The sequence below is a fragment of the Trypanosoma brucei genome, chromosome 10 (genome assembly GCF_000002445.2).
Source record: "Trypanosoma brucei brucei TREU927 chromosome 10, whole genome shotgun sequence".
NCBI lineage: Eukaryota > Euglenozoa > Kinetoplastea > Trypanosomatida > Trypanosomatidae > Trypanosoma > Trypanosoma brucei.
This window is the reverse complement of record NC_007283.1, coordinates 1,253,036-1,265,257: the sequence shown is the minus strand read 5'-3', so window position 1 is coordinate 1,265,257 and position 12,222 is coordinate 1,253,036. Positions and strand designations below refer to the sequence as shown.

General features: G+C 44.8%; 5 protein-coding genes across 5 annotated transcripts, besides 15 other annotated features; all 5 read right to left on the bottom strand.

Annotated features, from left to right (window-relative positions):
* Positions 1-37: 37 nt before the first annotated feature.
* Positions 38-58: a sequence feature (AT_rich).
* A 134-nt stretch (positions 59-192) lies between these two features.
* Positions 193-218: a sequence feature (AT_rich).
* A 254-nt stretch (positions 219-472) lies between these two features.
* Positions 473-504: a microsatellite.
* A 440-nt stretch (positions 505-944) lies between these two features.
* Positions 945-991: a microsatellite.
* Positions 992-1,464: 473 nt separating this feature from the next.
* Positions 1,465-1,519: a microsatellite.
* A 127-nt stretch (positions 1,520-1,646) lies between these two features.
* Positions 1,647-1,705: a sequence feature (GA-rich).
* Positions 1,706-2,767: 1,062 nt separating this feature from the next.
* Positions 2,768-2,795: a microsatellite.
* A 630-nt stretch (positions 2,796-3,425) lies between these two features.
* On the bottom strand, positions 3,426-4,754 carry Tb10.70.2070 (protein kinase, putative; the record flags this gene model as incomplete). The annotated part of the gene is made up of 1 exon (XM_817667.1): positions 3,426-4,754. One exon carries the CDS (start codon positions 4,752-4,754, stop codon positions 3,426-3,428), a length of 1,329 nt encoding a protein of 442 aa, XP_822760.1.
* Positions 4,755-5,541: 787 nt separating this feature from the next.
* On the bottom strand, positions 5,542-6,369 carry Tb10.70.2080 (hypothetical protein, conserved; the record flags this gene model as incomplete). Its single annotated transcript, XM_817666.1, has 1 exon — positions 5,542-6,369. The coding sequence occupies one exon, from the start codon at positions 6,367-6,369 to the stop codon at positions 5,542-5,544; it is 828 nt and encodes a 275-aa protein (XP_822759.1).
* Positions 6,370-6,833: 464 nt separating this feature from the next.
* Positions 6,834-7,328, bottom strand: Tb10.70.2090 (MP18 RNA editing complex protein; the record flags this gene model as incomplete). Its single annotated transcript, XM_817665.1, has 1 exon — positions 6,834-7,328. One exon carries the CDS (start codon positions 7,326-7,328, stop codon positions 6,834-6,836), a length of 495 nt encoding a protein of 164 aa, XP_822758.1.
* A 490-nt stretch (positions 7,329-7,818) lies between these two features.
* Positions 7,819-8,475, bottom strand: Tb10.70.2100 (RNA editing complex protein; the record flags this gene model as incomplete). Its single annotated transcript, XM_817664.1, has 1 exon — positions 7,819-8,475. One exon carries the CDS (start codon positions 8,473-8,475, stop codon positions 7,819-7,821), a length of 657 nt encoding a protein of 218 aa, XP_822757.1.
* A 140-nt stretch (positions 8,476-8,615) lies between these two features.
* Positions 8,616-8,643: a sequence feature (AT_rich).
* A 285-nt stretch (positions 8,644-8,928) lies between these two features.
* Positions 8,929-8,961: a microsatellite.
* A 284-nt stretch (positions 8,962-9,245) lies between these two features.
* Positions 9,246-9,315: a sequence feature (T-rich).
* Positions 9,316-10,608: 1,293 nt separating this feature from the next.
* Positions 10,609-10,671: a sequence feature (A-rich).
* A 2-nt stretch (positions 10,672-10,673) lies between these two features.
* Positions 10,674-10,704: a microsatellite.
* Positions 10,705-10,812: 108 nt separating this feature from the next.
* Positions 10,813-10,837: a microsatellite.
* An 85-nt stretch (positions 10,838-10,922) lies between these two features.
* Positions 10,923-10,948: a microsatellite.
* A 129-nt stretch (positions 10,949-11,077) lies between these two features.
* Positions 11,078-11,114: a sequence feature (T-rich).
* Positions 11,115-11,155: 41 nt separating this feature from the next.
* On the bottom strand, positions 11,156-11,713 carry Tb10.70.2120 (hypothetical protein, conserved; the record flags this gene model as incomplete). The annotated part of the gene is made up of 1 exon (XM_817663.1): positions 11,156-11,713. The coding sequence occupies one exon, from the start codon at positions 11,711-11,713 to the stop codon at positions 11,156-11,158; it is 558 nt and encodes a 185-aa protein (XP_822756.1).
* Positions 11,714-12,222: the final 509 nt, after the last annotated feature.

The window sequence follows — 12,222 nt, the reverse complement described above, 5'->3', positions numbered from 1 at the left end:
GCGTTGTTTTCTTTTCGTCCTTTACTCTCACACGCACATAAAAATAAAATAAAATTTTCAAGATTCGGTGTATTAAATGAGGGTGTGGGATATATATGGAAAAAAAAAGGCATCGAGAATTTATTCAATGGGCGAATAAGCGAGTGTACATTTTATTCATTACCAACGGAGGTATCAGTATGGCACACGGGCTATTTTTAAAAAAAATAATAAAAATAGTTGCATGCCTCATAGAACACACATACACACACACTACATCATTGGAATATATGAGAACACAGCACAGTAATAAATTGACACTCAAGAGGAGAAATTGGAAGAGCAGTGCCACAACTGGAGTAAATACAAACGCCGCCCGCTCACGCTCCATATGAGAGCAGTGAAAAAGAGAGAGAAAGAGAAAGAGGTGAGGAAAGTAAAAAAAAAACGAATTATGAAGCTCCCCACACTTTACTCCAACCGGATCAACATGTTTTTTTTCTTTTTTTTTTTGTTATTTCTTTTGCATCGCCATCCGGTTACTTCTGCGTGTCGCGTAACCCAAAACCTCACATATCTCTCGATGGCAGTTCCACTGCTGATGCTTTCGAGAAAATGATATCCCTCTATCGGGTAGCTGCATTTTACTTGATTTTGTTACATTAAAATAGCGTGTGTATGCGCTAATAGCACTGATGCCTGCTACAAGTACGTGAATACGAGAAATCAGAACGATAAGCACACGAAGTAAAGAGGAATGGGGGGGAAAAAGAAAAAAAGAAAAAGGGAAGACGTGTACTGGAAGAGATTTAAGCCATTTTCAGATGTGCAGTACACGCCGCAAGGACGCAACACAAAATACAGCATGCCCAACGTAAGAGCAACAACAAAGAAGGGGTTTAGGAAGAAAGAAAGAAAGGGAACGACGGAGACTTCGGGTAACTAAAGGAGGAACACACAGACATATATATAAAAATATAAATAGATATAAATATATAGATAAATAAATAAACATAGATAAAAAGAGTAAATCATTAAAGTCCACACTACGCGGCGAAACAACCGTGAGCTCAAGCGGGTTTTGAATTGTGAAAGCAAGCGGCAATTGATGGCAAGAGGCACCAATGGAAGCTGTGGTGGAAATAATAATAATAATATAGTAATAGACGGAAACCGACCAAAAAAGACAAAAGCAACCACCAACATAAGAAAACAAAAAAAACACACAAAAAAAAAAGTAACACACACATGTACACACATATACAAAGAGAGAGTGGAAGGCAAACAGTGTGCGCTACATATGGTGCTCGCACATACACACCCGTACAGCATAGAACAAAAGCTGGGCTACGAAAAAAAAAAAAGATTACACGAGCACAAAACTGACAGAAGGGAATATGTGTGCGTCATATAATTATCGTCCACCAAAGAGCAGGCCCAGGCCCAACAGCCAACTGGTCTTGGTGAACCCCGGTATCGTCATATTACACAAACACACACACAAACACACACATATACATATATATATATATGTATATATTCGTTTGCATACTACCATTTACAAGACGGAAGAAAATGAAAAGGAACGCAAAGCTAAACAACAATAACAAGAAGAAAGAAACCCCCCCCCCCTTCAAAGCATACAATATTTGCTAGCCCACGCTCCCCTTCCTCCTCTTTTTCTTCCACTTCTTCTTGCTCTTCCTTCTTTTTTTATTTTTCTTCTGTGCTCATAGTTCTCTGTCAGAATGAAGCCAACCAGCAGCTGACGGGGTGGTGCATGGCCAAAAATATAAGGAAAGGCGGGTGTAGAAGCGGTAACAGCGACACACGCGGGTGCGAAAGCGAAAAAAAGAAAAAAAGAAAAAAACAAACGCCAACACGAGCACACTGCCCAAATAAATCACAGGACGACATAATGATGACGCCACACAAACACAAACCGCACCGGGAGATTAAAAAAAAAAAACAAATGGTAAGAAAAAGACGCCAACCAACAGGTACAACGAAAGAGGGAAATGCATATAAAGGGACAGTGCGGGGCAAATGCGAATTTCCCCCCTCCCTCCCTCCCTCTGAATTCTATTTGACGGAATCCGCTTCAATTATTCCTCTATATTTAAAGACCAGAGAGGAAAAAAAAAAAAGGGCCGTTCGACCTACGTTATGAACCACTCCACCCCCCATTTCCCATTCATGCACGTCACAAACGTTGCCAACCACCTCTCACGCGCTCTCTCTGTTGCACCTATGCATTTCTGTTCCCCATCCCTTGCTTATTTTTATTTCATCTTTTTTTTTCTTCTCCGACACCTCTTCCATTCACCCTCCATACTTCACACGTCACACTTCACACACATGCTCGTCCATTCCTAATCTGTCGTAAATTTATAAAATCATCGACCTTTTATTAACAAATGTCGTAATGTCACACTCATCATCCTGTTAGTCCCATTTCCCATTCGAACGGGTTACACATTCCTTTCAAACCTCCCTCAAATACTCGTTTCCACATTCCTTACGGCATGGCAACAGTCACATAAAGTCCTTCTCCTTGCTCAAACAAATTAGTTAATTTATTAATTGCAGTTACCACCATTGCACGAGCATTGGACACAACTGTTAATTGCATCCCGAGTGTGGCCCCACAGGAGACATGTAGAAATAGGAAGTGTTTGAGGAAAGAAAAGAAAGGGATCGGAAGGTACAGAAAAAAAAAAATGCAAACAAAATTATGCACCACATCAACCAACCAACAGAAGCAGAGGCTCTGTGTTGGGGAAGGAAGCAACAACAACAACAACAACAACAACAACGAGAGTCAACATAAGGACTCCGCAAGTCAACCGAACTGCTACACATAAAAGAAAAGAATAGTCCCGGAGCTGCCAGCATAGGGGGCACGGGACAGTGACATCTACAGAGTCAGACTGCAAAATCCATGAAAGAAACAGCCATTTCTCTGGCAAAATTTTTTTTGTTTCCCAGCGTCATGACGCCACCACAACGCCTTGCCAAACAAAATAACATTTCGATTTTTCTTATCTTCCCTTCATTTCACTCTCCACCCATTTTTAATCTCTTTCAGTTTTTGCTTTTGTTTTTAGCCTCCCAAACATTCCCTTTTTATCTAGTCTCTCCCCCTATCATTCCACCTGTAATAACACCCTCAACCCCCCCCCTAAAAAAAAAAAAACCACTTGCGACACGCAGTAATAGAAGACGAAAAGGGGGAAAACCTTCACGTCTGAACATACGAACATCCACTGCCCTCACAGGTTGGTAAAACTAGGAAAGGAAAACAGAAACAAAAGGGAAGAAGCGAGTATACGGAAGAAGAAACCGTAACAACACGACCATCTCTCTTCCTTTTTTTCCCCCCCTTTTTCCTCCCAAACACCCGCCTGTGCGTTAACATGTCGCCCTCCCAACGACCGCACTTAATTTCATTTGTGCAACACACGAGAGGCTCCAGAGGGCTGTCGGTGTACTGCCGGTCGCGTGTGGTGCTGCGCTGATCGTGACGCAACGGTCGTGCGGTGCAACCCGGCACCCGAAGATGAGCCCGCGGTGGCGGTGGTACGGGCAGCTGATGATGACGCCGGTCGTGTGGCCGCCGACGACACACGTGCATTTTCCTTTTTTTCCTCTGAGGTTCCAGAAGCCGTTCCTGTGGCCAATGAGGAATGCGTTCCACGAGTAGGCGCGCCGGAGCCCAATACCTCTCGTCGGACTTTGCGCCGTGCATTAGCAATTTCTTGGTATAGCCGCTCACGATACTCTTGCATGGTGAAGCGGGTATCGTCTGGGAGGGAAATAGTTATGGGTGCGGGAGCAGATGGCTCATCTTGGGGTTTGTGGAAAGCCGCCACATACGGGTGTTCAAGCGCCTGCTCAGCGGTTAGTCGTTCATTTGGGTTAAAGCGCATGAGCTTCTGTACGAGGTCCAGGGCATCAGGAGGGGCCTTGGGAAGCAGTTCCGCGAACGTCGTGGTTTGCGTACGACGCGTGTCCTTCAGCATAGCTTCGGCAAACTGGGAGTTCGTCGACCGAATCTCCTCCGCTGTGGGTTCACCTAGAACATTGATAATTAGTTCTAGCTGTTTCATTGTGGTGCGGCCTGGGAATATGGGTCGTCCCAGAAGTAACTCGGCGAGAATGCATCCGATGGCCCACATGTCAACACCCTTCGTGTAGCGAGTGGAGCCGAGAAGAACCTCAGGTGGCCGATACCAACGTGTCATGATGTAATCAGTGAGTACGGGACGCGCCACTTGCTCCTTTTCAAGCGATAGAATGGAGCGTGCTAGCCCAAAATCTGCCACTTTCATTGAGCAATCGCTGTTTACAAGCAGGTTTGACGGTTTCATGTCGCGATGCAGCAGTTCCGCCGAGTGAAGGTATTTCATTGTCTTCAGAAGCTGATAAATTATGAATTGCTTATGGATATCCTCCAGGATGTTGGCACGAATTACGACGTGCAAATCCGTCTCCATGTACTCGAATACAAGGTAAATATCCTTGTCATTCGTTGCGCGATGCACATGAAGCAATTTAATTATGTTTGGGTGACTAAGAGCCTGGAGAAACATTATTTCACGGAAGGTTCGCTGCGCGTCAGTTGCGTTTTGAAAAGCGTCGTATATCTTCTTTAACGCTACAACCTGCCGCGTCCGCCGGTCAATTGCGCGCCAGACGATGCCATACGCCCCCTGCCCTAACTGTGCTTGTATCTCATATTTCCGGAGGATATGTGGCTCTATTTCTGATGACATGGCGCCGGTCTCTTTTTATATATATGTATCCTTTTATTATTTGCTTTTGTTTTCGCCCTCTTCAATCACCTCTTTTCTCTCTCTCTCCTGTTGTTGCCGCTTAACGACAGAGTTCCTCCTATTTGTCTTTTACGTGCACTAACGTTCAGAGGTGTCCCGCGTCCGTGTACAAACTGATATTTTATTTCTGAGGTTAGAAATAAGTCCCCACCAAAAAAAAAAAAATGAAAAGAAAAAACGTGTCCAATTCCTCTCCTATGTTGAGGGAGTCGTAATCGTTGCCGCGTTTCTCCTTCCTTGGACAAAACTTAAAGCGGATTGGTTCTATGTAATATTTCCTACGCTCAGTGGAGCACTATGGTTCTTCAAGGTGTCAAAAAATATGCATATAAGAATTTGGAACAGAAAATAAATGTGATACGTATGAAGCACCAATCTTCTCTTCCATCACGATGGAAGCTGAGCACGACACAATTCAGTTGTTGTGAAAGTAATCGCTTGGTTGCGCGCGTGAAGGAGAGAAGTACAGGAGGGCAAATAACTCGATGCACATGGGCAAAGAAAAAGAGGGAGCACATGGAAGGAGCGACCTCACGCTTTTTCCTCCACGTCAATCACTGGGAACAGTAAAGACCAAATGTGGAATATCCGTAGTCACTGACCAGTGCACGCTCAACCCACTTTGCACCGCACGCCCCAAACACCGCATGGTCACAAACGTTTACAGCAACAAAGACAAGAAGGGGGCGAGCGCTACGAGAACAAACCATATGTGGCGTAGCGTATCTCATGTTCGGTCCCGCACTACAGGGGGAAGTCGTTTCCCCCGCCTGCACAGTTCCTCCGCCAGTTCCTTCTGTAAGGCCTCAATTGTTTGCACTGCAAGCTCCGGAACAAGCGCCATGATCGAACTGAACATGGCCCGCTGGACCTGCACTGCAGTTTGCGCCAGTCCATCGTCCGCAGAACCCTGGCGGCGTTCAGGGGCGCTACTCGGACCTCGTCCACTTGTGTCACTCGATGTTACTCGATGCCCTCTTTCCCTCCCAGCACCAGTCTCGTGAATTGCGCCTCCCTGAACCACCTCTCCCATTGGTTGTTTCCGCTCACTCACCGGAGTCCGGTTCTGGAGTTGAGCCTTGTTAGCCGTACCAACAGCAGCTTCAGCGGACTCGCTCTCCAGCATTTCCTGCAGCATGCCCTCGGGAAGTAACTTTTCGGCCTCCGCACGCTCTTTTTCTGATACCTCTGTCTCATCTAGGTGACGGAGGTGGCGACAGCACAGTATAACAATTTGACGGTAATGCGGGTGCCGAGCGCATGGATTATCCATGAGCCATAGTGTATGTAGCTTGGGTAAATGACGAAGATATTTAATCTCCAACATCGATGCAACGTTGTTCCGCCTCAGATATAGTTCTTCCAGCTGCGTGCAGGCAGCGAATGGGCTCAACGTGGTGAGTTTGTTCGCGGCGAGAGCGAGTACCTCTATTCTCGGTAACCGAGAAACTATAGACACGTCCGTAAGACCTTCACCCCATAAGTTGAGGTTACGCACCGCAGCTAAGTTTTCTGCGTTCGTCTTGCGCAGTACGGTCTCTTCCTTAAGGATCATTTTACCCCCTAAGATCCTGAAAGAAAGTATTTATGCTCTCGACCCTTGGTCTTTCTCACTCCCGTCTGAGGGAGAAAACAAGGAAGTCGAAACAACAAAGAGAGAAAGAGAGATTATATCATTTAAAAAAAAAAGAAAAGGGGGAAAAAGGTGAAAAGGGGGAAATGTCACGACAACTGCCCACGACGTTCGTTACAGTTCAAACTCTGGACTGGCAGAAAAAAAAAACGAGCAAATAGAAACACAGAGACCTGCGATTAAACTCACCAACCGAAGCACCACAAAGTCACACACCATTAATTTAGTTGACAACGCCGGCATTCCAAACACACCGAAGATCGCCGAAGCGCGAAACAAAGCAGAGGAAAGCGATTTCCCCACCAATCCATTCACTTCACGAAACCTCCACATCTGTGAGGAAGAAAACCATCACAGTTCCTTCACACTGCGGAAACACAAGGGCATTACGATGGCACACCACTTTGGTCACCACCAGAGCCCTCCTTTTCCGACTTTATATCCTCCACCGCAGGGTTCACTGCCGCGGGAACCGTCCGCCTGTCGCCATGGATGACCGCCACCTGGCCATGAGGTGGCTGAACCTGAATGTATGGAAAGTAAAAGTGTTTGTTGCAGGAAGGCTCAAGTTGGGGGCTAAGACGAAGCCTCCCATTCACACACACTACATTTCCCTCCTTTACCTTTTGTTTCACTTCCGCTGAGAAGAGCTCGCCGAAGCAGCGGATCGTGTGGTGGTCCTTCTCGACGACAACCTCCTGAGTTGGATGTGTCGTGTCAATGCTCGTCGTTGTTAGTGTAAACTGCGTGACGGCATCTTCATATACAAAGCCGCTCTGAATATCATGAACGACGCCAACAAGGGTCACACTGTTTACACTCTTACAGCATCGCATAAATGTTTGCTGCAGCAGCAACCGGCGTGATGTAAGAGCTAGCATCCAACGGAGTGCCTGGTGAAAAAAAAACAGAATACGAACCCCCTTATTATTGCACGCGCGTCCTTTCAAAAGCGGTTGATTACAAGTCGATCACGTGGCCTTTTTTTTTTTTAGTAAAAGCTTCCCTCACTCAATATGGTAGACTTTCACTTCACTAGACCAGTTGTAATCCACAACTCTGCTGCCACCAGTTCTCAAGGTGCAATCACTCTAGGGATCGGCAAACACAAAGTTAGTACTACTTACACAAGGAGGAAAGAGGCAAAGTAGTGGTTAAAACATGGTGTGAGTAAACGATTGAAAGGGTATACGGGAGTAAATGCGAATTTTAAAAAAAAAAGATAGAAAAGGAACCACCAGACGTTTAGCCCTAATTAATGAAGGAGACCGCCCGAAACTCACAACAAACAAAAAGAACGAAACAAAGGAAAGAAGAGATCATGGATCATTTTTATGCGACAAAAAAAGCCACGAGACATATTCAAATTCATTAACACTCCAACTCCTGCAAAGAAATCATCTCAACAGTCGACGTAGCGGGGAGCACCAGAGAAGGAGTCTTGTACAAACGCCTACTTCCCGAATCAAAGCATTCCTCCACCTGCAACCGGCCACTGGCCAGCACCCGCCGCCCGACCAGTCGCTCCATTTCCTTTTGCCACTCATCCATACGATTCTGAGCAACTTCACTTCCTGGCCGCCAACGGACCGCTAAGGGAAGACGCATTGGAGTGCCTCCACTGGCGGGTACCTCTTCAACCTCGATAATAAATTGAAGCACCCGATCCCCTCCTACATAACCACACTCCACCTGTCGCACAACACCTTCAATGTGGGCGCATGACGTCACAGTTGGCGATGCACCAACAAATGGTCCCTCCGCGCATCGTGAGGCAAATTGGATTCGCCCACGCACGAGCTCTCCGTTCCTGTCGTCACATTTTGTCCCCCCATCACCTGCAAGTCCCACCCGTCCGCCTCTCAGGTCAGCCGCAAAGTTTGATGATGTGAAGGCAGTAGTTTCTGAGAAATGTGTTGTGCCTCTGCTACTGCCTGAACCTAAAAGCATACCGGAAGCATATGCCACATCGACAGCCCGCTGCAAGGGGTCCCTACGAATGCACAAAAGGAGTGAACGCACCCGCATGACTACACAAAATACAGTTTTTTTTTTCCGGTTTCCCCCCACACACCTTTCCTTCAGAGACGGGACTGAGCACTGCATCAAATATAATGAGTGTCATCAGAGTTATAGCAGTAATGAGGAAATGGAGCAGTGGTAAAGTCAAAATATATTATTTAAAAAAAAATAAAAGAGAAGAGAAGAGAAGGCAGCTCTTAGATATGGACTTTCCCCCTTCCGCATCGCGTGATGGCTGGAGCAAAGAAACGTGTAACATGCTTTCTGAATACGTAACAGTCAAGCAAAACATATATGAAAAAGAAAATATGTACCGACGGGGATCGAAAAGAAAAGAAAAAAATTTAAGGGAGCAACAAAGGTGAGTAAATGGGGAAAATAAGGAATGAGATAAACGAAAAAAAACAAACACGACGGAAGATATATCGAAATGATGAAAGTAAAAAAAAAGGAAAACAAAGAGAAAGAGAGAGAGAGAGAAAGAGAAAGAGAAGGCGGCATTCAAAAGTGGTAGGTACATGGAATCAGTCCTCTGCCCTATTACTCGTATTCGTGGACACACCACAAATACAAACATAGTTTTAAAAGAATGATACGATAGAAGCAAAAGTAGTAAAAGGAACGGCCGGGAAGTGAAAGCGGAAAAGGCCAAAAGGAAAAACAACACAATAACAGTGACAGACTATATTAATATATAAAGGGAAGGATCAGAAAATGAAAAAAACACCGAAAGGGTAGAGGGAGTGGCAACAGCGGAAGTGGTAACCGGTTTCAGCAACAACAACAATAATAATAATAGTAAAACAAAAAAGAAAGAAAATAAAAATGAACAAGAAAGGAAAAAAATCGTGCGCACCACTTAAATTTAAAAGAAAAAAAAAGGCAAGTGACACCTCTAGCTGCCTATAATTGAACGGTCCTCACAATCACATTTTCAAACACCTTTGGCCACTTACTGGGCTTATGTAACATCTCTCCCTCAAAAACAAGGAGTACAATACACCAACCAATAAAACATGTAAATTTTATTTTTTTAAAACGGAAAGAAAAAAAAATGGAAAATAGGTGAGCCACTACTACTCAACCTCTACAACAGTACCGTAGTATAATACACATTTCCTCTAAACACGGATAATTGGTGCATAACGAGAAAAAGTAAAAAAAAAACAAAACAAAACAACTCACGTTGCTTTAACACGAAATCCCTTTCTTCTTCCCTTCTCTACCCTCCCACTCTCCAGGGGTAAATATCAAAAAAAAAAAAAGAAAGAAACCCGCACTTGTTCTCGCAAAATAATTTTAAAAAATGTTTACATACCTCTCTTGCATCAAGAACGATGTCGGCTGCGGAAGGAGATTCATAATCGTCAGCGCCTATACCGCATTTTGGTTTAACAGTGAGGGGAGAAAAGTGGAAAAGGGAAAAAGTGAGAAGAAGGAGGTAAAGCTAAAGGATTTCGCCCATATCTCTATCCTTCCCCGCAAACCGTATCATTAAAACTGCCGACACAAATGGGGGAAGGGAAATTTAAAAAAAAGACAAAAAAAACAAAAAAGAACACATGCCTCAACGAAAGGGCAGCTGACAAAAGTTTAAACGTGCTGCAAAACTCCTGTAGTCACATACGTTCCAGTGCATGCCCGCAACACATACATGCGCATTAATCTCCCGACCAGCTGCCACTGCAAACACGCATAACCAATCTCCAAAACAAAATTAGAGAAAAACCAATTACGGGAAGCAAAGCGTAAACGAAAAAAGAAAGAAAATTTTTAAAAATAATAGAAAAAAGGTTACTGTTCTTACCTTTTCCCCTAACTGCTCGCTGTTGCCTTATGTGATGTTTAGAAGAACGTTCGCATACCAAAATATAAAATTCACCTTTACCCCTTTTCTTCTTTATTATTTTTTGTATATGTGTGTTTTTTTTTCTTGTTTGCTCAATCCCAATTATTTTTCTTTTTTAATATTCTTTTCATTGATTATTTAGCCTCTTTTTTTTTCCACATCTAAGTTGCCGAGCACCCAGTACCCACACACATCTGCCACATGCGAAGACAGTACGGAAAAAGATGGAGAAAAGCAGAAAGGGAAGTAAGAACAGCAACGGGGGGGGAAAAAAAAAACAAAGTTGAAAGTTTTCTTGTTCTTTTGTTTCTTTGTTGTTTTTTCTTCTTTTCTTTTTTTATTGTTTTACTTTCGCTGCTATTGTTGTTGTTGTTGTTGTTGCCGTTAAACAGTTTTATACAATGAAGTTCTAATTGCCGCAAATATGGTTGCAACGCTCTGCCTCCTCCCCCTCCCCTTACTTCCATTTACCTCATCCCTCCCTCTCTTGCCGTTTTCCTTTTTTCTTTCTTTCTTTCTATTCCCTTCTCTCTACGCACATAAACATGCACCTTCCCTTTTCCACTATCTTCTACCCAACCTGCACACACTCATGGGCGGGGAAACACACACACACACACACACACACACCGCCCCCGACACGCCAAAAGCTCAATAAAATAAAAGAAAAAAAGACAAAGAAGGGGGAAGACGGCACTCCACACTCGATGTTAGGAGACCGTTACTGTACACTTAACATAAACAACAAAAACGGATTTTAAAAAAAGAAAAAAAAATGATAAAACAAAAAAAAGAATTGTAACCTTCTGCGTGACCGCGTTCCTCCCTCATGTGGTGTTAGGCGGATGAGTCTTGTGATACGCTCTCTTGTTGTTGTTGTTGCTTCATCTTTCCATAGAGTAAAACGCTGTTGTAATACGCGCTGTTACGGCAGCTGGGACGAAGCACATGCTGGGGGATACGTCGGAGGCATTCGCGTGCCGTCTCGTCATCACGGCAATATCCGGCGCGTCTGACGAAAGAAACACACTCCTCGCGCGCCCGCAGCCAAGCGGCGCATTCCCTATTGAAGAATGCGGTGTTGCGATACGAGCGCCGGAGAGGATTCGCCGATGCGAGGTTTCTTGCTTCGTTTATGCCTGGACCCGACCTCGAGCTTGCGAAGTGGTGAAGAAGGCACTTGAGAGGCGCATGCTCCTGACGCGGACATAGCTTATGTGCCTCTTGCTTACAAACGGAAAGGAGGGAAAAGGAAGGCTCAGCAGTTGCCTGCGCCCCTCCCCCTTCCCGTGCGTGACTTTGTTCCTCTCTGCTTACGTTCGCGGCGGCTGTGGCACATAGCAGCAGAAAGAGGACGAATATGAAGCCACGAATAACTCCATGCCTGCGACCCATTTAGCAATACGAAGGATTAGTTGTTCTTTCGATTTACCTGTTCTGAATAGCTTGACTATCATTGTTTGTTTTTTTTGTTTAATTCCGTAATCACGGGAAGGGAAGGAGAGCACACACATGAAAAAACAAAGAGGCAGTGACACGCAGAGATGTACACACTCCCTCTCCCAACACTCCGCAAGTGCAGGTACGAAGTCCGCTTGTACACGTTGTCGATTTTTCAATTACCTCTCACCATTATTATTCCACTTATTTCTTTCGTTTTCGCCACACATGGCACCACCCCTTGGCATGCGGCGACACTCCCCCATACTCATACACACGCACACGTGTCCACCTTCTTTCCCCCACAATCTTGTGCGTATTTAGCAGTGAGAATATTGTCTGAGTGCATATCGAACCGGGAATATCAGTGTTAATGGCGGTTGAAGTCTATTAGGAATACCGCTTCCACTTCAACAGGTCACCTCCTCTTTACTGAGAACCACCACTGACAAACACAGAGAAGC